The sequence below is a fragment of the Ceratosolen solmsi genome, unplaced genomic scaffold, assembly GCF_000503995.2.
Source record: "Ceratosolen solmsi marchali unplaced genomic scaffold, CerSol_1.0 scaffold2, whole genome shotgun sequence".
In the NCBI taxonomy this organism is placed as follows: Eukaryota; Metazoa; Arthropoda; class Insecta; order Hymenoptera; family Agaonidae; genus Ceratosolen; species Ceratosolen solmsi.
Window position 1 is genome coordinate 217,617 of NW_011948422.1, and position 27,037 is coordinate 244,653.

Here is a 27,037-nt window from a genome sequence, read left to right on the forward strand (position 1 = left end):
TTATTTTCATTTATGATTGTGATATTTATTCGTTTTTCTTTTATAAATGAACAAAGTTTCTCTTGATGAATGAGTGATACTTCATTCCCGATAATTTTACATCTATTATAGATTTCGAAATTTCATAGAATTCATTAGCAATCAGTATTGCAGCTATCCAATGCCAGAAGAATATTATTTTCAATCTTGTAATAATTGTATGACAAGTATAGAAGATTAGAATCTCAAATACAACAGAGTAATATAAAATACATTGAATTCGTATACTTTTCAATAAATGCTTATTGAATGTCCAGAGCTTATTAAAGTTGGAGCCCATTAATTTTTATTTTGTTTTAGAATGATTTACATGCGAAACATTTAATACGAAATGTAAGTTAATTTTAAACAATACATAAGATTAATGAACAATTAGACGTATTAATTCTTCTGTAATCACGTAATATAAATGATGGTATATGAAACGACGTAAACAATTTCCGGTCGCTCATACGATTGGACTAAGTTCGTTCTTTTTCTCAAGATAATTTCTCAATTATCCCTATCTGTAACCTTTCTCTAACAATGCAAAAAATATACAAAAATCAAAAAAAAAAAGGAGAAACAATCGCGTGACGAATGCTGTGAGTAAACAATGGGAATCATGCGTGATGATTGGAGGTAACGAGTTAGCGGAATAACTCAACTTAGAAGCATGCAAATTTAGATAATTGTGGTAATAAAAGTTTTACATTTTTGAAAAAATAATTTATCACAATGATAGAGTTTACCGAAACATATCGGTATTTCATATTAATTAGCAAAATTAATAGAACATTGAATATATATTAAACAATTAAAAGATTTACTATGATTGGCTGAAAAAGTATTAATAATCCTTGTCACAGTTAATTTATCACATGGATAATCGTTAAAATAGTAATTCGTCTTTCATAGAATTTTTTTTATACATCATATGTTATCCTTACTCGCGGTGTCAATCAGGTAATTTCTTAAAGATATTTTATTATAAATTTTTTATTATAAATTTGTCGTATTTTAGGAGATATTTTAAATATTTGCCTCCCTCTACTGAAATACTTGCATGTTTGGTCATTCCGCTAATTTTATATACCTCTTATATTTATATACGTGATAATAAGATATACGAAATAAAAAAAAAATAAAACAATAAGTTCAATTGAATTAAATGAAATCTGGTGAAATAAACGATTTTCGGTGAATATTTGGTGGATGTGATAATGAGACACTTTTATGCATTTGACGTGTGTATGCTCATTTATATATTTCTTTTATTCTCTCTCTCATTCATTCACTCTCTCTCTCTCTCTCTCTCTCTCTCTCTCTCTCTCTCTTAGTGAAACAGTTCTAAAATCAAATACAATATCAAGAAAGAAGAAATAAGATGCAAAGAGAAAGATAGATAGAAAAAGAGAGTAAAAACGAATAGACAAAGACAGAGGGAGATGAGAGAACGAGAGAGAAAGAGATAATATGAGAGAGAGAGACAGAGAGAGAGAGAGAGAGAGAGAGAGAGAGAGAAAGAGAGTGAGAGAGTAACAACGATATTTGATTGACATCGTGTGCAACTCATGTACCTTTGATTGAATGCCTGATTTGGGCTCGACAAGCCATCGCTGGCGGTCCTATTTACATTCGGTTTCACCTTGTTGACCTGCTTAGTCGAATTTATCATTGTCATTCCTACAGAATTTCTATGGTTACTCATTGCTGTAATACAAAGAATAAATTGTTTCAATATCATGCCCAATTTCTAAGTGATTTTTTCAGAATCATGCAATTGAATTACATGCACGACCGTTTTATTTTCATTCATAAATTTAATATTTCTAAATGAGTACAATATTGTTCTGCCTTCCTATTTCGTCTATAGGGCAAAAATAATTTTAAATAATATTATTGCTATTGAGAATTTCACTTTACATTATTACTTAAAATTATTTTTTAACATTGATAAATATAAATATTATATATGAGAAAAAAATTTTCTAAAACAATTTTTAATGTAAAAGAAAATTCTTAAATATAATTTAGTTTTAAATTATTTATATTAAGAAAATTAGATATTTTTATAATTATTATGTAGAAAGAGGCGAGTAACACTCAAATATTTTTAAGTTGCTTAATAGTTTTAATTGCTTAAAAACATCTATAATTTGTATGATATGAATTGAGATTCATTCAAGGTAAATAAAATTTGAATATATCATCAATAATATTAATCAATAAAGTATATATTGATTTCTAAATATTCAGATTTAATATTTAGTAAATAATATTCAGTCTTATAAATTACATGAGCGACTCATACTCACCACTCGGATCATCACGATCACGACTAATTTCACCTAAAATATAAATATTATCATTAATAAGAGCTTTCATAAAATAGAACATATATAGCCTACGAAATAATACAACATTCAATAATATAAATAATGTAGAAAAAATTCACAATTCGACATTGATAATAGATATTACATATAGTTAAACTTCCCCCGTACTGCGCATTGCTTCATGGATATGTGTATTTATGTTGCATAAATCAACCTATCTCTATCATTTTATGTTTATCGAAATATTTTGAATACATTATTTACAGTTAAATGTTACTAATTTTAAAATGAAACATCTTACCTCGATTTAATAGAAAATTTAATTTAATTAAATTAAAAAATTTAATTTAAAAAAAGGAAAAAAAATTGTTACTAAATAAACGATACTGTGTTTTTTTTTAAATATTTAATTACTATTTTCATTTTAGTTTTCCATATTTTCAGCCATGTAGAATTTAGATAGGTGGAAGAAATATTTATTCTACTTATGATATTTAAGAAACAAAAAATTTATTGCTTATATATTGTTCTACAAAAAAAAAATTATATATATATATATGTAATTAGTAATATTAATTAGTAATGTTAATAGCAATATTAATTAGTAATGTTAAGTAGTGATATTAGATATTTCATCAAATTTTTATGGACAGGATAATATTTATAAACCTTCAAATAAAATGAATTACATAAAAGTATCTGAATGAACAAAAAAAATTAATATTAATTTTCCTCATAGTTTTTCAGATCAACAATTCCTTAATAGAAAATGATTATAAATTCTTTTACAATAAATATATATTTGCGTATATAGATACGTGATATAATTAAATTGTTTGTATAGCATAAAATTATTAGTTTATAAACTTCGGAGCATGCGACAGTACTGGAGAAAATTATTTCTCTGTCAGTCTCTAAAAATATAATATTTTATTGTGCGAAATAATGTTTTTGGTACCATACTTACTAATTGGTTCATGAATTTAATTTTAAAAAACATTTAACTACACATTTAAAATGAATCCTATTTTTGTATGTTATTACTAAATAAAAATTAGTGACTAATTCTACAAACGATTCTAAAAGCTTAAACTAGATTAAGCTAAACCTAACGATTCATTATAAAACTGAAAGATCATATAGTTTATTGAATAATGGACAAATAGTTTTTTTGGTTATAGATTGAATAAGAATAATTATAATAATATAAACGTGTGATGGCAAAAATGTGAAAAATATGATTGCAGGTATGTATTTTATGTTAATATAAGTGTAAAAAAATATTAATGTAAAATGCCCACTGTATATAAATTTGAAATTTTAATTAATACGAACACTTTCGAATGATAATTTCTAATTCAATAAGAATTTATAATGATAATTTTATTTTTTCATGTATTTTTTTTTTAATTTTTGAAAACTGATAAGTTACAATACATTTAAAGTAACCCATTTCAAATTAAACCATAGACAATTAAAAGAATTATTAAATTAATTTTCGTTGATATTTCAAACGATACTTTATTTTTAAATAAGTTTTCACTTTTTTATTATTAACGAAGGACTTACAAACATCTTTAATTATGATTTAAGAATTCGGTAATAACGAACATACCCATTATCGGGATCATTAATTACAGTAAAATAGAAATAAATGCTTAATAAGGCTCTAGAAAAATAAACAATAAAAAATAAAGGTAAAAGAAATTGTACTATGATTTGACAGAGGTGTAACTGTACCTCTCACGTGAACCATCTTGGGCAGTTCTGGCGGAGTGAAAGTGGGGGGAGGATGGTGATCGTCTGTAACAAATTACTACACATGTTAGCTACACTAACTAAGAACCTATTGCCTAAATTTTACTACATGAATTATTTGCTAGAATTTTATCTAAGTTCATACTAATGCATTACACGAATATAACTAAAACTCTTCTGGACAAAGTTTTTTAAACATGTGCTCGTTAATTTTGTTTTCGATCGTTTTGTATTGAATCAATTCTAGAAAATTTGATTACTATATGATTAATTTTCTTGTAGGAAGAAAAATTGCTTATCCAAGAGAGTTATTTATTAACTAAATAGCATTTTAACTGACTCATAATATGAATAATAAATGTTCAAATTTTGTAAAAGAGAAAGCTTTATGTTTTTACAATATCCATTATTAATTTTTGTGATAAAATTACAAGATTTTTTGGCGTCTATTAAAGAATTTAAATAATTTTTAGAAACATCAAGCTATTCTCTTAATACATTATATACTATATGCGAGTACTCTTTCGTAACCATGCAACATGCGCATATTGAATTGACGAATGATAAATTGATAAATATACTATTTTACTTGAAAATATACAAATGAAATTTTTCTTCTAACGTATAAATATTTCTAAAGTAAAAAGTAAAAACAAAAGTATTGTGTAACATGCAATAACATTTGAAATTTTACATGTTTAATTCAAAATGTCTCTCATTAAATGTATGGTACCTCGATAATAATACTAAATTATCTCATTAGCAACTATAATAATATTCAAAGAGTGTGTTGGCAATAGACGTGAGATGTTTTCTATAAAAAGGCAGTATAATAATATTCCATGAGCGTACCATTACTTCATGTTATTTGCATTCGACAAATGAACTATAATATTAGATTCAAGTATAATACTACAAGCACTAATAAAAATAATAATAAAGAGACTAATGTTAATTCTACAATAATAGCAATAGTAATATCATGCACGCAAAATTGTGCAAAAGCATTTTTAAGTAATGTTGCATAGTAATTATACTTTTTTTATTTTCTGAAAAAGAAAAGAGATTATAGTGCAAAATAGTTTAGAATAGAAGTGGAAAAAGTAGGCAAGTTTAAATGAAGACAGAGAGAAATGATGAAAACTTGCGTATTTAGTATACACATAATTTTTTATATATAAGTAATGGGTCCATTCTTGATCGTCAGCCTGATGAGAGATTGCACCATTCGAATGCATCCAAAAAAAAAAAAAAAAAAAAAACAGGATGCGTAATATAAAATAAGATAATAGTGGTCATTTCATTATTTTTAATCATAGAGTCTTATTTAGTATTATATCACTTGTGAATTTGTTAAAGTCGGCCGAAGTATACAAGTGGTTGTTCGTAGCTTACGCATTTTTCTAAAAGGCTTTTCCTATTATATAATATATTATATAAATATATTAAAAATATATTAGAAAGTAATAATAACGAAACGATATATAATTATCTTATTATTGTGGCATTTTAAGGAAAAAGCCAATTAAATTAAATACACGATGATGAAAAAAGTAAGCTTTCAGATTCAGAAAATATCTATCATCAACATAAATCAACATATTTGATGTTGTAACTTAAATTTCAATTATTCTAACGAGAATAAAAGTAAAATATGTAGAATACATATATTAAATAAAATGAATAATAAAAAATAAAAAATAAAGTAATAAAAGCAATAATAATAAATATTATACCGATGAATATTGATTTAAATACTAAAAAGCCGTCGAGCCACTTGTTGTAAATAAGCATGACAATGTAACTAAAAAAGAAATAATATAAGAAATAAAGAAATAATAATTGCACGAAATACTTGTGTTAAGCCACTAAATGTCCTTTATGAAGTTGCAAAATAAGCGCTTTATAATGATGTACTCGCTGTGTAACAGCGTAGAAAAATACACAAACGTCATATACATGAGAAAATACAAATAGCTTTGCACTGATAAAGTTACGACGATTACACGAATATACTTTTGTGATCCTATAACCTACCATTATAGCGACAATATGCATATGCGAGGCATCGAGAATTGTACATCACATCTCTCGTACTAACTTAGTACAATACATACACATACACAAATACATACACGCATGCATAAATATATATATATATATTTATACATATGTGTACAAGTGTGCGCACGTGTGCGTGTACGTGTGCGTGTATGTGTATTTATACGCGAAGGCTGCTTAGATAACGTAATTAATCTACCGTGTTTCGATATTACACAGCGCGTCAATTATTATTACAAATGACATAAACATGTAAAATATCTTTTACATTTACAAGTGCAAGAATATTATTATTATATAAATAAATATCTATATATATTAGTATATATAATATTATTTATCCTCCACAATCTACTTGCGAACTTACTTGCATACGAGAAGTCGTCACCTGTGTGTGAAGGACAGTTGAAAACACAAGGAGAGCGAATAGAGAAGAGTGAAAGAGACACACAAACATATAGAGAATTAGTTTTTGTAAATTGTTTCACATTTTTGACGACCGTATGTATATGTATGAATATTTTCATATGTATACATGAGTATACGTGTGTAAGCATGTGTACTAATATGGAAGATTGGACGTAATAATGTAGGACAAACTTCGCATTAATTAACGAAGCTCAAATAAGACATGTGTATTTCTAAATGTGCATACTTATATGCATGTACAAACGACATGTAATGTATAAATAAATTTTTAATAGATTATCATGTATGTACACAATGAATATTCATTCAATGAAATATTACTCTTTTGTTCGTTGTTATATATCAATCTATTATCACCCGAAAATATTTAGTATCTGACTATGTTCTACGTTTTAAAACTTACTTAAGTGTATTTGAAAAAATCTTCCATTAAACAAATTTTTCATATTTTACATATCTATAATCATAAATATTTTTTGTAATATAAAAATATTAAAATTAAAAAAATATATCATATTGTCTAATAAAAGGTATAGTGAATATAATACATAATTATATTCTATTATATTATATTATAATAATATTATAATTATTATATATGTATATAAATATCATATAATATTAATCAAAATAATTTATAAGTTCTAATCGCGAGTGAAAAAATCTTTAAGCACGTAATTACATTGTTTAGGTTATCTAAAACATATATACAAGATTTAGACATCCGATTATTTATAAAATTATAGTCAAATAATTACCAATCATAAATTCAATTTCTTATTCTTACTGAAACTAATATTAAAACATATTTTAGTACTCAAGACCATGTATTATTTTATGACCGTATATTAATTTTATTGTTAAATAATATTTCCATCAAAAACATTTTATTTTGAATAAAATATTTATAATTGAATAATGGTAGAAACGATTAATGTTACGTGTGCTTATCATTGCTATGAATTTATTACACTATTATTTTATATAAGAATATTCTGTTTTTCTTTCTTTCTTTTTGTTCTATTTCAAATAAGTACTATATTGGAAATAATTAGATTACAGTATAATATAAAAAAGCACTAGGTTCTATAAATAATATGGGATAACATATATAACATTTAATATTATTCCTTCAGTTGGAATTAAAATGTATAGAGAACATTGAGAAACTCGACTCATTTTTACACTATAGGTATTAAAAATATTCTGTAGTATATTAATCTTATATTAAATATTTTTAAACTATTTTTTTTTTAATATCATAATTAATACAATTTACAAAAAAATTACAAATAAAGACTAATTCTAAATAAAATTATACACGTATTTTATGCAAATGCGTTATATACATATATATATATATATATATATATATATATATTATATATATATATATTATATATACGCATAAAAATACTAAATAATAGTTATTTATTTATAAACATATTTTTTAGTAATAATAAATAAATACACAGCAAATCAAATTTCTCAATTAACAGAACATGTATATACGTATAAAAACTTTATTCATTTATAACATCTCAAAAATTATGAACTATATAGTATTTAACTTCTGATTTATCAACAATGACCATAGAAAACATTGAAAACATTTTTTATATTTAAAAACTACATTTTTTTTACGACATTAATATATAGGTATACAGAATAAAGAAATATATAAATTGTAGGTTGCAGATAACCAAAACACCACACCAATAAAAAGATTAAAACACTAATGTATTTAGAATTCTACTTTGGATTTAAATTATGATTATGATTTGGGATATTTGCTGTATTAGTGCAAACAAAATTTATTTGTAAACGATATTATTTACAGATATTAAGATTTGTATTTTAAATATTAATCGAATTAATTTAATAAATTTAATATAATAGGCTTCCATTTGATAAAGTATCTATATTTGCACTGATACAATAAAGACTTCATGATAAGTTTACTTTATGCTTTTCATTTCTAGTGTCTTTAAAATTCTTTATATAGGGCAAATTATTTCGTGTGTAATGAATTATATTTTTAAAGAAAATAAAAAATAAATATTTATATTCATATGTGTAGATGTGCATACACGTATTCTTTTTATATACTTTATAAATAGTTAATCCCTAAAACAATTTTATCATTCGTTTCCCTTGTGCTACCTACATTATAAAATATGGTTTATTAACATAATATGAGTTCATATTCTTTCATTATAAATATATTCTTATATGAACTATTATTTGTATTATCCAAGAAAAAGCAGATGTAATCTATTAAACGCATCGATATTATTTGAAGTTTAAAATCATATCTATATAAGAATTATTTATTATATATCATAATTTATGTATTTCATTAAAGTAAATGTAATTGCATCATAGTAAAATCTTTTATAAATGTGATTGTATTAGATATTAATGCAATAATTGAATACATCTGCTTAATAGTTAATTTACAGTATTGTTTAATGTTACTTATTACTTAGCTGGATATATAAAAAAAAAACAAATAACAAAAAAATTAGTTATAAATATTTCTCTTTTTTCATGTACGTGTTGAGTGAAGCTAATGTAGATAAAATGAATAAGTGTTGCCAAAACGAGAATCGTAAATTAGTAGATTAAAGGGTTTAAAGATGGAAGATTAGCCTTGGATCATATGTTCAGTTACATTGATAAGTCCGTACTTGAAAGTAGACATGTAAAGAGGAATTTAGATAAATTTAAATTCATTTATTGCACATACTTTCTTATAAAAAAAAGATTGTATAAGAAATAACTCATACTACGGATCATACTAATTTTTATACTTTTATATTTACTAAATTACTATACGTTCTCGATCATTGTGTGACTTTTAATAATTATATGCAGTTTTGATATTTTTACTTCGGTGCTTCAGACGGTTGAAAAAAGATATTAATAATTTATACCATCTATAAATGAGTTGCTTTTTATAATTTTTTAGTCATTCGCTTCGATCGAAGGCCACTATCCAAGAATTACAAACGAATATGTGTGTTAAGTGTATTAAAAGAAATTTGTTAATGATTATGCTATTTAATGCAATTGAATGATGATGAATTATAGGTGAGATAATCTACTCTCGAGGGATACGTACTTGCTCTTCCAACCATTTGAACAGCCCGCACGCCTTTCCGGAATGTGGCCACTGCCCGAAGGGAGAAGAGAACCATAACTGTTAGTCTTGATATTAAATGTAAAACAACCCATACATTTATATATATATATATATATATATATATATATATATATATAGGTCTGTCGATAGATCGTCATAAAGTTTTCGGGGACATGACGATCTTAGTAAATGCGGATTTGATTACCTTCATATGTTATTATGATTTTATTCCAAAGTTTAGAAATTGTGTATTATTTAAGATAGCAATTAATTAATTGATTAATTAATTGTTACATTTAATTGAATATAGGAAATCGAAAATAATTCATAATTTTTCAGTTATGATTCGAATTTTAATTGAGATGATTAAGATTGACAATAGATTAGCGATTATTTGTTATTAATAATTCATTATCGAGACGTGTTAAAATACAGTTAAAATACAATAATTTCGGAAGACATTATGTTAGCCATAGTTCTCTCGTATGATGAGGCAAGATAAAAAATATTGCATTTGCATACCTAAAATGAAATTGAATTGTTATGAATTCATTTTTATATAATATCTACAAAATTATGGAAGTATAATTATAGGACTATAATGGGTAAACGTCATTTCTTTGTTGGTGTTAATACGAAATAATGAGGCTTTATATGCGATATAAAGGTGTGCTCGTGTTTGAGATTATACTTAAATTGTATCCGAATAAGTATATCATATTAAATAGAAAATTGTAACACGTGTCTCATTACGTATTCCTGGAATAACTAATTCATACTTCGTAATTACGGTGCGTATATGAGTCCAGTTAACAGTCAAATGTATGATAACGGAATTCAATGATAATCGACCATTAGTAATTGAGGATATGAATGGATAGTATTAATTCGCAAAATACGCGAGTCATGATAGTGAACGTTCATTGAAGATTTGAGTATAAATCTACAGAAGATAATTCGGCATATGAAATTACTAAAATACACATACACCCTCACTTATAATTATATAGACTTATGTACATGCATACATCTTTATTTCAATGAAAACACATATATTTTACTAATTATTCAAGAGAACGAAGAATTCTTTCTATATATGTGTGTTAACGCTTATTTAAATGCATGTATGTGTGTGTATACATTGTTATGGGCTTGTATAAATACATATGTAATCCATACAAAAGAAAATTCAAATGCTTGTTGAATCAAATTGTTGATGAAATGCAAAAGGTAAATTTCTACAGGAAAATTATTTTATAATTAATGAATATCATTAAGAATATTTTACATTTATAAATATTATATTTTAATATGTACAAATTGATACAGTTGCCACATATAAATGTAAAGTATTTGTGTATAAAACGAGAAAACATATTGAAGAATTTATATGGCTATTCAATAATACGAAACATTTAAACGTTTTTAACAAATGTTTAATAAAAAAAATCGTTATTATTCATTATGTAAGTATATTTCTGATCTAAATAATAGGTTATTCATGATTATTTTCAATAAAATACAATAAAAGAAATAAATCGTCTTTTGTTGAAATGTATTTTATTTTTTAATGAGTCAAATATTGAAAAAATCTAATTTACATTAATATTCACGAAATATTGAACTTGATAATATTAATGAAAATATTAATACTGGTGTAAATAAAGAATGAAAAGTTTTTTACTCGCCTTTGTTTAGGTATGTAATGTCTCTACTATTATGTAGTGCATGTCAAAAACACAGTTAAACCCTGGGCATTAATCAGAACATTTAATAGTTCTGTACCAGTTGTATATAAAGTGGGTATATTACACGTAATGTGAATATAATATATATTAAACTAATATGAATAGTAATATGAACATATAATAATTCATGTAAATGACTTTGACCTTCAGATGGTAAATCAGTTTATAATTGCTTGAATTGAAGGATTCCTATGTATGTATATACATACAATTGTCAATTCTCATAACGATGTTATAGATTTTTATTGTCACCTTCACATAGGAGATTACATAGATCCACGAAACGATATCCTGTAAAATCTAAAAGTACTGTAAACCGATACGTTCGTATCAGGAATCTGATAATTATAAATTATAGTTGAATAAATTTAATCCATATAAATAATAATAAAAAAATTAATATAATATTTATACACAATTACAGCATAAAAGACGAAAACTGACCTATTAATATGGATTTTTATGAGCAAGCGTTACTTCAAAATAAATACGAAATAAAAGCTCTTACGTATTATGATGTAAAATATTTATTATATTTGGAACATTTGCGAAAGACAGTTGTTGCTTTTCAATAACATAATCGATACAACGTTAATTTTATTAAAAAATTGTTGTTAATATTTGCTTTACGTGCATAGAAATTTCATTTGAATAATAAATGTTTACATAACAATCATAAAATGCATATCATATAAGAAGAATTTGTTGTTAAAAATCTAAGTGATAGTTTAACAATAAAATCTTATTTCTTCGTGTAAGGCTAACGAAACAACGATTATTTAATAAGATAAACAATATGCGTATAAAAATTTTTACCCACTCTAAAAGCAACATTATAATATTTCCAACTAAAAAATAAATTAAACATATAATTACCACTTGTATAAACAATTGTATAACTAATATTGTCTGAGAATTAAATATGTATTTGTTAAAAATATTTAACATTTCACAACACACATTTACTTCAATCAATATGTTTAACGTGCTTTGATGAAAGGTGCATCAATTCTTTTATATTGCGAAGCTCTTACGTAGCGATTCTTTGTAAACATTTTTATTCTACATTAATGCAAAAGTATCATTTTCGGAATTACAAGTTCTTCAAATGTATTTTTAATTTATATATATGTACATAGATACATACATATATAAACACATAATTCAGAGATTGAAATCGCGGATGATAATTTGTCAAGCAATGTTAATGCTGTGGAATTTTAAAATAGCCAAAAGCCTCTCAATGCTTTACCATTTCAAACGAAAAAGCATTTTTAACGATAACATGATATATGTACGGTGTTAAGAATTATTAGGATGATATGTAAGAATAAATTAATATTTATACATATATGCATACAATACATATGTAAATATATATATATATATATATATATATATATATATATATTCTCGTATAAATTACAATTAAATATGAATAAATTATAAATAATAAAGTATATCTAATTAAAATAAATAATTTAAATTAAATGATAAAAAGTTATAACATTTTGCTTCATTGATAAAGAAAGATTTCATTTTTGAAAATATTTTAGAAGACTACGCTGACAGCTATGTTTGAATTACAACAATAATAAAAAATAGTTCAACATATATTTTGAAAATTGCTTTAACAAAGTTTTTAAATTAAGAATTTTAAAGGTACTATTTATTTTTGTAAATAATCAATTATATATGCTTAAAATAAACACTTTATCTTTTATAATTATATAAATTACAGATAATACAACACGTAATAAATGTTATGTTATCGTATCTATATATTTTTTTAAATATACGTATTTGTTTATAAGAATTGTTCTTATCTCACGTGTTTCTAAATTGTAACATACTAAAGTTATTTATAAATTTATTCCATTTACAAGGAAAGCGAGAGGGGAGAGAGAGAGAGAGAGAGAGAGAGAGTGAGAGAGAGAGAGAGAGCAATGAATAAGATGATGGATGGTGTATGAAAGCAGAGAATGGAAAAAGGTCGTACCGTCGAGGTATCTGTGGAAGACGGTTGCCTTCACCATGCCGGACTGCATCATCATCATTCCCACATCTGTAAAAATTGAGTGATGGCAAAGAGTCTTATTGTATAACTTAGAGGCATAAGTGAGAGTATGATCCCATTCAAATGCATTCAAATATTTATAGGACAATGTTATTATAATTCAAAATTTTGAAGGACGTTATAATGAGATAGCCCATAAGTTTCTTCAATTTGTTAATCGTTCGAGAAGAGAACTTTTGCATTCTCGTTGTATTAAGAAATTTATTATATTAACTAAATTTTTGTAATTTTGAATTACTATATTATCGTCCTGTTACACAAGTAATATTTGTATATTAATGAGAAACGAAGAATAAAAAAAGGTGAATAGCAAAATATGATATTAAGAGAATGAGGTTGTCGCTAGGCTCTTCATTTTTCTCCATTAAATGCTTCTAAACGTTGACAATTTACTTCCATACATTCTGTCAACTGCTCCATATTCCATGTATGTAGTAGTCCAGCTTCTAGTATACATTTGAAATTACGATTAGATGGTATTTAAAAAATGTTGCGTTGTTTTAAAATGCTTAATAATGCTCGAGCATAATTTTACTTTTAATGACTGATAGTCGAGCTGTTAAATGATGGTGAATATAAACGTTGTGGATTAAACATAAGTCACAGACAAATTTGTTACACTGTTAGCTTTAATTTATTCGATTATTATTTAATTATATTATATCTGTTAGATAACGAGTAAAGCTATGTGAAATTGTTTTTGTTAAATTTTATAACTAAATGAAGAATACATTTTATTTATGACATTATATGATTAAAAAGAAACCTAGTTAAATGATTTTTATAAGTTTAATATAAAATTATTATTTAGGGATTATAGAGTAGATGAATTATGTAATATTCAAAGAAAATGATGAACAAAAACTTCTAATGTAATTGGGTACAATTTTTTAAATGTATATTATTCAGTAATATACTATTATTTATATATAAATATTGAAAGAATATAATTAGGCGAAGAAAGAATATAATGGTCATAGCTACTTTTTAGTTATTTACAAATAGATTTTAGTATAGTATAACGTTAACGAGTTTTTGTTCCATATGATATCTTATTTGTCTTCATTTCGAAATATATAATGTGTATAATTATTATATAAATTGATAATTTTGTTCATTCTATAAATTTAAATTAATATTAATATAATCTCTATTCAATAATGGAACAAGAAATTTAAATGAAAAACGAATATTAGAGATTTGATTCGATTTAATTAAAATGTATAATTTAATATAAATATATGTTTACGTAATTTATATTTAGTACTAATTTTCACTGTCCAAATAATAATGAAAGTTAATTTACATCGTGAACATTGTTTTCTGTTTGCCCAGGGTTTATGTACATTTTTTTTACAGTTTTGGTAAGAGTAATTGGATATGGTGTGTGACAAAATCATGTAAAATAACTGCATGTCATATTTTACAATTTATAAAATATACCTAAAATCGTATATACTTAGAAATAATTCATTCAAGTTGGATTAATTATTCGACTTATTGATTTTCTTTATGAAGAAAGAAACTCATCCAATACTCGCTCATATATAAATATATTTGTAAAATATCATCACCAATATAAGAACGGCAAATCTCTAAAATTGTACATAAAATTTCATATACAGGTGAGAATTATTAAATCAGCAATAATGAAGACTTTGTTTGTGAAAAGTTGCTTCATATAATGTAAGTCCGTGTTAAGTTGAAAACTGATGAGGATATATGAAAACGTGCAACTGTTAAAATACATCACAACGCACCTTCCTTTACAAAATTGGAATACATATAATAGAGATAAAAAACCATAAGCGATTATGAATATTCTCGCAATATTGAGATTCAAAATCATTGCTTATTGAACAATATTAATTTAAGAAAATGAACATACAAAATGAAAAAACGAAAAATCTAGCGATTAGATATATATTAATGGAACTTAAATTAATGAAAAATAGATATAGTAATTTTTTTATTAATATTGATATTGACAAATTTCGTTTAATGTAGTTTCTTTTATGTGTATATATATATATATATATATTAATAGAATGCTGTTTTTACTAATTAAACTTAAATTTGAAATCAAATTGTCATTTAACATAGAATAATATTATTTTCTTAAAAGTGAAAGCAATTTTAAACAAGAGATATGAGAAATCATAGTATTATTTAATTGTTAAATTAAATGTTAAATTAAATATTTTTTTATTTGCTACAACAAGCAATTGATCAAAAAGTTTAAATAAATAAAAGTAATAAATAAAAGTTAAAAGTAAAGAGGGTGAGAAAGATCAATAGAGACAGGCAAACAGACAAAGAGAAAGAGAGAGGCGATAAAGAAGAAATCACCATCCAAAGACAAAACGACTTTGCTGAAAAAATTTTCATTGACGTTGCGAATACACTCCATCGATAATGTTGTTTATATTTCATTATGCCGATTACGATGTCAATACTGCCTCAATAACAATAAGTGAAAAGAGAATCGATCAGAGAGATCAAGAGTCAGCAGTTGATGTTAGCAGATATTTGTAACGTGCAAGACAATAAAATAAAGTAATTCAGTAAGATATGCATATTAACGGAAGAAAATTAGAAGGGAGTAGATTATGTTGATAGTCAAAGATAACAAGATAAAAGATATAAAGAAATAGCAAAGAAAGAGAGAGAGAGAGAGAGAGAGATAGGGAGAGAGAACAGAGAGAATTAAGAGAGGATAGAGAGAGAGAGAGATACATAGAAGTGATGCGTGAATTACTAGGGTGCAGACTAATTTTATAAATTTATTTGATAGTCAACAATATACTGAAAAAGGGCATTAGTCAGATAATCATACGCCAGCTGACTGAAAAATCTATACTTTGAGCAGAAAGTTTCGTGACTTAAAATTTCTTAAATAGATATTTATTATTAAATAATGTAAATGCATTACTAATCTTCATTCTAAAATATTTCTTGAAATAAAGATCTTTGTAACAGTTATCAAATTTATAGTTATTTGATAAATAACTTTGAGGTTTATAAACTAACTAAGCGGTTTGAAGTATAATACTTTAACGAATACATATATATAAAAAATTCTTTTTTTATAATACGAAATCTCTATAACTATTTATGTATACAAGTTATATTGTTGAATTGAATACAGTTTGAACTTATGTAATTATAATTTTTGCATTTTATTCTGAAGCATAGAAGGATTCCTACATTTGTTATTTTTTGGAAACTATTAAAAATATTTCAAATATCTCTCTAATGAAATCTTAAGTCCAATTATTACATGATTCGAAGTTATTAAAGGAGAGTGAAACATTTTTTAAAGTGTCGCATGCTCATCTCAATAATAACGCTTCATATTAGTCATGTTTTTGTTTTCAAATATTTAGCTTCTATCATGAAATTTAAGTATGTCTACATATGTTTCATTTCAAAACAATAATAAGGTAAATAATGTATTACATTGGAAATCATAGAAGAAAAAATGAAGCGTCATTCGAGTAGCATTCCAGTGTATACAATTTTGTTTAGCATTAGTGTATGCCAAAAGAGAAATGTCGTATAAAATATAAAATGAGAGAGGAAGAGGAGAATCAAATTGAAAAAGAAATTAAAGACATAAAATTCTATTAAGTAGCGAAGTAAGTAATTGAATGCAGAATGCTTCGTTATCGCTATTATATATTTTAATTACAAAACAGATCATCATAATATTATAATGATGATTGGAAAATAATACATAATATACATAATTAAACAATAAGTGTGAAACTCTTCGATAAGGTGTAAATAAAAAATATTTCAGATTCCAAATGGTGACTAAATAAATAAAAAGAGCAAGATACAAATAAATAACGAACTAACAAAACAGAGAAGAAAGAGAAATTTAAAACTGAACAATGAAAAAGATTATTACTGACGAATTGATTTATCAAAGATAAAAGTATAGAAGAAAATAATATACAAATAGATGAATAATTATTGCGATCAACTTAGAGTGAAGGTTTACTGTTCGATTAATCGTAAGAGCTGAACAAAAAATGGTGTGGAATATAATTAACGTAAAGTGACGAGTTATTAGAAAATAAACCATGTATTATAGGAAAATAGATGATAATAATAATAAATTTCTATAACAAGTGTCAGATAAGAAAACAGAAATAGATAAAGAGAGTAGTAGAAATAGAAAAGAAAGACTTGAAGCGAGCGAGTGAGAGATATTACCTAAGTCCCGGCCCCAGGAGCGCTGCTGCTGCCCCACTAGATCAATATATCACAATTATGTTGTCACAACTATGTCACTTATAATTATTTGTCGCAATTATATTTTATGAATTCATTCAATATATATATATATATATATATATATATATATATATATATATATATATATATATGTTTATGTATATATACACATAATTTAAAATATGCGACGTAAACCCTCAATTTTAAAAATCAGGATATAAAACATACTGGATAGGGCTAAAGCTTTTTTGTTCTTTGATTCATGCTACAGGGTTTCTCTCTATTTTTTTTAAATATGAATTTTTTTTCCTGATAGGATTTTCTGATACTTTATACGTACATTTACTCATAGCTTTTCTATTCTACGATTCTGAAGGAATTCAGTTAAATAAAAAAAATAAAAAAAATAGGTTAGAAAATAGTTTAATAATCGTTAATAATAAATAATTTTGTATAAAATTATCCATGCATATTTATTCATAAATTGTACGTATGATTTTGAACGTTATAAAAAATTAGGAAATAAAATTGATTTTCATCAGTGAATAGGTACTTTTTTTTAAACCTTATAAGCAATATTGAAAAAAAATTACTCATTATTGGAGAGATTTAATTGTATCACTTAATGATATTTATGTGCATATGCGATAAATATATTTGGAAGGACTTACAGTTTTTGCATTTGCATTTCTTGATTAAAGTTTCGTCCTTAATATCTTCATGGCAGGCTTTGCAGTAGAACCATGCACTAAAATATTATAAATTCATTAAATCGAATATTACATTTACATTAACGCGGTACTACAAGTTTTGTCAATTTTCGATTAATAAGTATAATTATTTTATAAATATCGCTGAACGTATCTTTACATTAATTTAATAGATCATTTTATTAATAAATAAGATGTTTAGAGAAATGAAGAAAATTATAATTCCTTGTTTTATATTAACAGCGTCAACATTCAACTTACGTTTAATAAAACAAATTCCTTGATTCAATATCACATAGTATATTAGCCATTGTTTCACTTACCGTTTGACTTCATCCGCTGATTGAGCAATGAAGAACCCCTGAGTATTAGCTGCAATCTTAGCACCACGTGGATTAATTGAGATCTTGCTATCCGTACCTTCTTCTCCCTTAATCTCGATTGCCAGAAGCAGTAGCTTTAGTTTGGTGAAGCATAGTCTAAGGAAAAATCATATATTTATAGTAAAGGTGTACGACTTTATCTTCACAAATACATACACACGATTTATACAAATGTTTTGTAAATGTAGAGCTAATATTTATTTACTGTATTCCGTATCGTTGAATATATATATATATATATATATGTATATATATATATATATATATATAAACAAGTAAGAGATGAAAATGTAAGGAAATTAATATTCTTTTGCATATATCTCAATATTTTTGCATTTATTTTTTGAATTTATTACATTTATTGGTTAAAATGAAGAAAGACAATATTTAATATTCGTACAAATATGAACAATTTATTTTCTAATAATTTTCTAAGTAATTCTAAATTTTGAAAAATAAAAAATCTAATGAACCATAATTCACATTCAATATTATTTTTACATACTTATACATACACTATACGTATATTAACATCACTAATTTCCTTACAAATTGAATCAATCTTAATGGGAATAAGCGGTAAAATGAAAAATATATTTATTCATAATAAAAAATATTTTTTATATTTCATACGTAGTAAGACATTAAATATCTTAAGCAAACAAAAGCTTTACAATGCCTTCAATCGACTAATTTCTACTAATGCATGTATTGATGTTATGACAATAATACGCATAATTAATATATATATATATATATAGTAGTAGATGAATAACGCCAGTGCATCGAATGAAGTGATCATTAAGATTATTTAATTATGATGCATTGATATTACTAATAATAGTTTATAATTGTATAAAGTAAAAAGTTTAAAAAGCATTGTGTTTGTATTAAATATTCATTTCTTTCATTTACATTTATTCATTGAGTTTAAACTATGTAAATATATTTATATACAACATGAAACTCGATCGATGATTAATTCAAATTTTTTTTATGAATTCTAAATAAGATATTCGATTGTACATTGATAATATTTACACCAATTTATTTGTGTTCTTGATTAATAAACAATTTTCATTATAATAGAATTTTATGTCCGATGCACTTGCGATTGATTAGATAAATATTAAAAATTGACTTATGCATGCAAATTTTTCAATATTGTACTACGCTATTTGAGTGAAAATTAGTAGAAAATACAATACGCGGCTTTTGAAAACTGACATTCATGATTTATTATTTGTATCTGCTAATATTAATTTATTCAACAAATTATATTTGAATACTTCATTATAAACTGTATGTCAATCTTATATATTTATATATAAAATAGTTATACATAAGATAAGAAGAGTTGTTAAGTGAAATGTATGCAACTTTGAATATTTTATAAATTCAATTCCCCATTAATACTTAAACTATTTCACATCGCACAGTTATCAGAAATTGTAATACTTTTTCATTTTTTTAATTCATGTCCACCGATTCTTCTAACAATCATCAATATCTAAAAGTTTTTTATACATTATATATTTTATATATTTTTATAAATTTTGTATATACAATTTTTAATGCACATGACACTTTTTTTATAAATAATTATGTGGTTATTATCGATATTAAACGAAGATACAGATGCAAATTAACTGATGCATGCATATACTACAATAATTAAATACATTCTAGTTTTATTAAATAATCTAAACTTATATATTATATTATACTACAAGGAAAATTAAATATTAGTTTTATTTGAAAGATAGTAGTAGAGCTTGTGAAAATTACATGGCTTTCATAAATATCTAACGATACACTCTTGAATCAGTAGTAATGGAATAAATTGAGGTACATGATATACGCGATTATATAATAGAAAGATTTCCTCTATAAGGAAGTATAAAAATGTAACTATAATAAATAAATTGGAAATGGGTAATAATAATCAGAGTAAAGTATATGTAGGGGTGCGTCCTAAAATTAATTAACTCCCACACACGCAAACGAATGAATGATAGTAGTGGTAACATAACAATGATATTAAATGAAAGTTAAAAAAAAAGATTTTTTAAAAAATATAGAATAAATTTCCATAGGAATGTTTTGCTCAGATTTATTTTTACAGTATGCAGTAATAAGTTAATTAAAGATTGAAAATAGAAATAGAAATAATTTTTTTTTTATTTTAACTTGTGTATATAAAAGAATATTATATTTCGATGTTAAATATTAAATATTATAATAGTTTATATACGTAAAATTTATTAATAATAAATATTATTAAAACCATTTATTAATATAAAATGATAAAAATAGACAATTTAAGGCATTCAGTTTATATTTGTCTATGTCATATTATAAAACTTTATGATACAGATGTGTTATTATTTAAAAATATATAATTAAACTGAATACCATATAAATTATTGCGAAATAATGTTAATAGTCGGATGAAAAAAGCATTAAACGTGCATGTATGTCATTCTAATCAGATACTCTAATCGGAGCTTAATAAAAGTGTTTGTGTTTTAATATGAAATTGTAACAGGACATTTCAATAAAAGATAATAATAATAAATTATAATAAAAAGTAAAAAAAGATCTAAAAATAAAACTATGAACAACAATATTGTAAAATAGTTTAAGAATCTGAAAAGTGTTTTCTAGAATATATTGTTAATAATTTGAATTTGTGAAAATATTCATTTAACAATGTATCGAATGGAGAAATTAATCTAGAAATATGTATCTTATAAGTTTTATATTATAGTAATCGATAATTTATTATTTATATTACACAATTCAGTTTAAAACATTAATTTATTACTATATGGTTGCTATACTGCCATCTAGTTAGTATTATATAACATATATAATTTATACTTGACTATTTGCCATTTACTGTTTGCAATTTAAAAATAAAACATAGTAAAATATTTTTTCTTATCATAAATATTTAAGAAGTTTTTTTGTTAAATATATTTTACTTATTTAGCTGGAAAGTCGAAAACGAGAAAAAAAACTCTTTTTCACTATTATAATAATTCGAAGTAATTTGAAGAATGATAATTGTTTGAATGTAAATGTTTGAAAATAAAATTTAGCATTAGTTCCGGAGCTTTGCTTTCCTGCTATATCAACATTTATGAAACGACATGTAAACATATTTCTAAGGTATAATAGATTCATTAACAGCGAGCTTGCTATTTAGAATATACAACGGAAGGCGACTGACATTGCATTATTAGACTACATTTGCTTGTATAAAGAGAGAAATAACTTCCATTTTCGTATGCTTAGACTCGACAGTTTGTAGTAGTTTTTTTTTTATTAATTTTTTTAATTTACTATGAGTACGAGTGTAAAAATTCAATACTGTCCATACATATAATTTCTATTTTATTTATAGTTATGATATTTATATTTAACAGTTATACTTAGCAATTATTTGGACATGACTATTGGAAAACTTTGATTACTATATATTTAGATAATTATATGACAATAATTTTTGGAATTAAAATTTTGCTTTTGGATCTTTCAACTTATAATTATATATGCTGGTCATTAATTTTCTGATAATTTACATAATAGTCTATTTATATAAAATTATTTAGATAATAATTATTTACAAGAGTTAAATAATCAAAAGCGCAATTAGTAAAAAGTAGTAATTATTTACAAAATTGTTTTGTATAAATTTGTGTTGGATTAATATATTTAAAATAATAAATATATACAAGTGGAAAAGTATAATAGATATCTATAATTACATAATTTGGTGTTTATAACAGATTAAAATAATAATTGATTAATTAAAAGGTACATAAGGAAGAATACTAAATATATAAACATTTTGCGTGAGATAATTAATTATCTTAAACTATTCTAATAAATATTTTTATAGTGCTTCAACATAGCTACAGTCAATGATATAGTAAAATAATAGTATATTTCTAAAGAGTTTTCCCATTTTAGTTTTTATAATACAATAAAGTGCAATATACTTTAGTAGAAAATTATTTTCCGAAAAATGCGAGAGAACAAAAAGTAGGAGTTGCTCGATTTATTACCTAAAGACTTTGAGCCTGCTAACAAATTATCATACATAATTACAATAAAATATAAAAATAATGGTAACTATAATGTAATGAATAATATAATAGTTACAATACTATTCTAATAGAAAATCCAATTTTTATCAGAATGAAAAGTTGCATCACAATACAAGAAATAGAATAAAAAAAAAAATTTACTTGCATGTATATTAATGATAAAACGGTGTAAGGTCATTATAAAAGTACATTCAGGGAATAGAAATAACTATGTAAATGCAAAGTTAGATATTAACGATCGTGTACGTGAACGAGTGGCAAATATATTTGAAAAAGAAAAAATCAGCGTAGTCACGTATAGGAACGTTAAAAACAGTAGAAACAATAAAAAATAGAAGACGAAACAAAGGTACTCTCTCAACATAACAGGGAGGTATACGATAAAACGAGGACAAGGTTATTTCTATAAAGGAATAAATAGTTGCGAAACGGTAAGGGACAACAAAGTGGAATACGGTGATACGTAAATGTACAGTAACAAAAATATGAGACATACACAAAAATAGAAAAATGTACAAGATATACAGATGAAGTTTTGTTTGATAGTACTGGATGTGTTAAAAGAAAATTATCAAGAAAGATTTTATAAAAATCAGACAGGCAGATAAAAACAGATAGAAAAATAGGTAAAGATTGAGAGTAGAGAGATAAATGAAGAAAGAAATTAAATAATAAGAGAGTAGCAAAGTGATACATACAGAGGGTATATAGAGAGTAAGAGAGAAAGAGAGAGAGAGAACGAGAGAGAGACAGAGAGAACGAGATTGACAGGGAGAGAGAGAGAGAGAGAGAGAGCGCAAGAGAGCCAGCGAGCGAAAAACAGAGACACGGCGGGAGAAACAAAAGAGTGGGAGCAGAGATGCGAAAAAGTAGACACGAATAAAGAAATGGAAAATAGATAAGATGCCAGAGAAAGATAGATAGATATAAATATATATATAAATGTATATATATATATATATATATATATATATATATATATATATATATATATATATATATATATTGAATGAATCGCAATTCGACGGAATGTTTTAGAAAAGGTTTTCCTACATTGGCTTCCACAGCTTTGCACGATGAACCTAATTGCATTATATCCCTTAATGTTAGCGAAACGCGATTCACTCAATGATATGTATAATAAAAGAGAGAATGAGAGTAGACTAAAGACGACAATATCGGGACGGGGCGGTAAGTTTGCATGTGTGGCAGCCGTCGGCAGCGAGTGACTTACTCGCTGGCTTGGGGAAATGTCATCCCGGTAAAGGACGGGGAGAGGGTTTCCGTGTACATCTCGCAGCCCGTGCCCTGTAGGTAATCATTCTGCCATGCCTGAGTGTCCGGCGACTGAAACACCAACCAACCATGACTCCACGTCATCACAGCGATCGAGAGAAATTATGTGTCAATGGCTTATACTTTTTCACATGAAAATGGCATGTATTCCCAGTCACGAGAAGAAACGAAGCAAATGTAATGACGCACAAGGTTGTGCTTTGCATTTTTCTCCTAGCCTGGATCACAATCAACAGTCCCTTTCGACTAGGTGAAATTGTTGTGAGGTTATTAATGTCAAAGTTCTTATGTTATAAAGTACTCAAAATTCAGAGAAAAATGTTTAAAAAAAATTGTGCCTCTTCTCGTAGGTGGGATTTCGTGGAATATCTTACGCTTATTTCACATTTTTATAATATGCACTTTTGCGGATCGTTTCATTCAGTCGTGGGCAAAATGTTGATATTATGTTTTTAAAAACGTCATTATCACAAAAATAGCAACTCTTTACATTTTGTTATTGAAACATTACGAGGTTATTGTTCTCGAGATGTTTATATATACACATAAGCCGGTAGAATGAATGAAAACAGGAGACTTTCGTTAATTAGATCGATTATTAGCTTAAAGTAAATATTGCGAATATGTTGCTTAACGTCTTTTGCTAATATTAACTTACGTCGTACAATGAAAGATATTAATTTTGAAAGCAAACATAATTACTTTTTAATACACTTGCCCATGTCTGATTTCATCGAGAATTTAGTCAATGCTGTTTTTCGATATTACAAATTGACACTGAAAAATATTACCATAACGAAAAATAACATTTACATAGAGAACCTAAATAATGTGATAAAACTTGTTACAAAGTACTTCCATCACGAGAAGAAACAAGATTATAAAATTATATTTTTATCGACATGCCGTTTCTCATGGATTACATAGAGTAAAAAAATTCATTAAAAAAAGTTCAAAATTCAAATCAAAATATATGATATCTCTTCTCGTAGGTGGGACTTGCAAAATGTAAGGGCAAATTTTTTACGCAGACTCATTTTATTCTGAGAAGGTAAAATACTTTTAAAAAGCATATTAAGATTTTAAAAAATTTATAAGCCATTAAACATTATACATTTCAAAAATATATAAACATAGAATACACAAATTTAATTGAAAACTGCCTACATCATATATTGAATTATTTATTTATGTTTTTTATCATAAATTATAAGTATACTCTATATTATATATGTTATAAATATTATTGAAAATTTAATATTCAACGTTTATAAAATTTCAATATAAATATGAAAAAAAATGAAAAATCTCTAATAATTAGGAATAACAAAATTTCTATCTAAAATAATGAATATTAAAAAATTTCTTTATTTAATAGATTAAAAAATATACCCTTAAATATACTCTTAGCATTAATTAAAAGAACGTTTTAAAATATTTTATACATTTTTCACGTTTACAACAATCAAATCACTTCATGCAAACTACAAAAACATATTTCACAATATTATCAATCTGTTAATATTTCACCAAAATAAAAAATCTGCTATGAAAAAGTACGATTACTATATACGCAGAAATCTGTAAAAAAAATTCATTTAAAAAGTTGGATCATCTGCGTGATATCTTTCTCGCTCCATCTGCAAAGTAAAGTATAATTCACCGGGAAAAATGGTTACTGAAAGATAAACACATACTGCCGACATAAAAAATGAAATATAATCTCTCACCATATACTGCATTTTAATTCGGTAATTGGGTATGAAAAAAACTAATATTTTCGTAATTAATGTAATTTAACAGATCATTTCGGTAGTAAATAGACATATAATGTGGATAAAGTAATTCTGTTTTATGCAAACAGGTTTGAAATTGTTGTAGAATCCTATTTATAACTAGCAATTCCACACAAAGATAAGCGAGATATGTAGAAATAAGAACTTTTGGATTATCAAATACATAAGCAATTGAAGAAATGTACGCAAAAGTGAAATACGATTAAATTTAATATATTTTTCTCGTAATTTATATATTTCTTGATACTTTTAAATCAATTATTCTATATATTCCTTATAAAAATGTAAAACTTACAGTAGAGACTATATATATATATATATATATATATATATATATATATATATATATATATATATATATATAGGGTATTTGGTATTTGAATTTGAAATCTTTGCTACAGAATTTAATACATTCTATGCAAAATTGTTTATAGAGGATATCTATCAATAATACTATTTTTTTATTTTATCGATTCAGTATAATAATATTTTTAAATTATATAATATTAAATACGTTAATTTTGTTATATGGTTACAAGTAGACTTTTTAAAAATTTGTTTTTAATTTATAACTGGTTTGTAAATTTGAGAGTCTCATTGAGAATTCTAATTTATACTAAAAATTGAGTTATTATTAACGTTTTATGATGTACGAAGACAAATATTGGCAAATTGTGACAAAAAATATTTATAACTTCATAAATATATGTGAAACTAATTTTTATTTATTGAATTTTAATAATTTATAAATATTATTATTGGATGTTGAATTATATTGTAAAAAAACATTATTCAAGTATTATAAGATAAAATTTCAGTCCAATTCAAATATATGATTATGTATATCTGCCATGTTTTAACAACATAATGTAATTATTTATAATAGGTTCTATTTTCTGTCATTAGTTCTGAATTCAAGA

General features: G+C 24.7%; 1 protein-coding gene across 1 annotated transcript in view; it reads right to left on the bottom strand.

Moving 5' to 3' along the window:
• slo (calcium-activated potassium channel slo) overlaps positions 1–27,037 on the bottom strand; it is a 43,143-nt gene that overhangs the window by 3,145 nt on the left and 12,961 nt on the right. Inside the window, exons 4-11 of the mRNA XM_011498989.1 lie at positions 24,260–24,372; positions 18,851–19,006; positions 18,489–18,565; positions 9,730–9,780; positions 6,544–6,564; positions 4,098–4,160; positions 2,337–2,369; positions 1,599–1,731 (exon numbers count right to left, since the gene is read on the bottom strand). Coding sequence (XP_011497291.1) covers positions 1,599–1,731; positions 2,337–2,369; positions 4,098–4,160; positions 6,544–6,564; positions 9,730–9,780; positions 18,489–18,565; positions 18,851–19,006; positions 24,260–24,372 — 647 coding nt within the window. The remainder of the gene's footprint in view (positions 1–1,598; positions 1,732–2,336; positions 2,370–4,097; positions 4,161–6,543; positions 6,565–9,729; positions 9,781–18,488; positions 18,566–18,850; positions 19,007–24,259; positions 24,373–27,037) is intronic.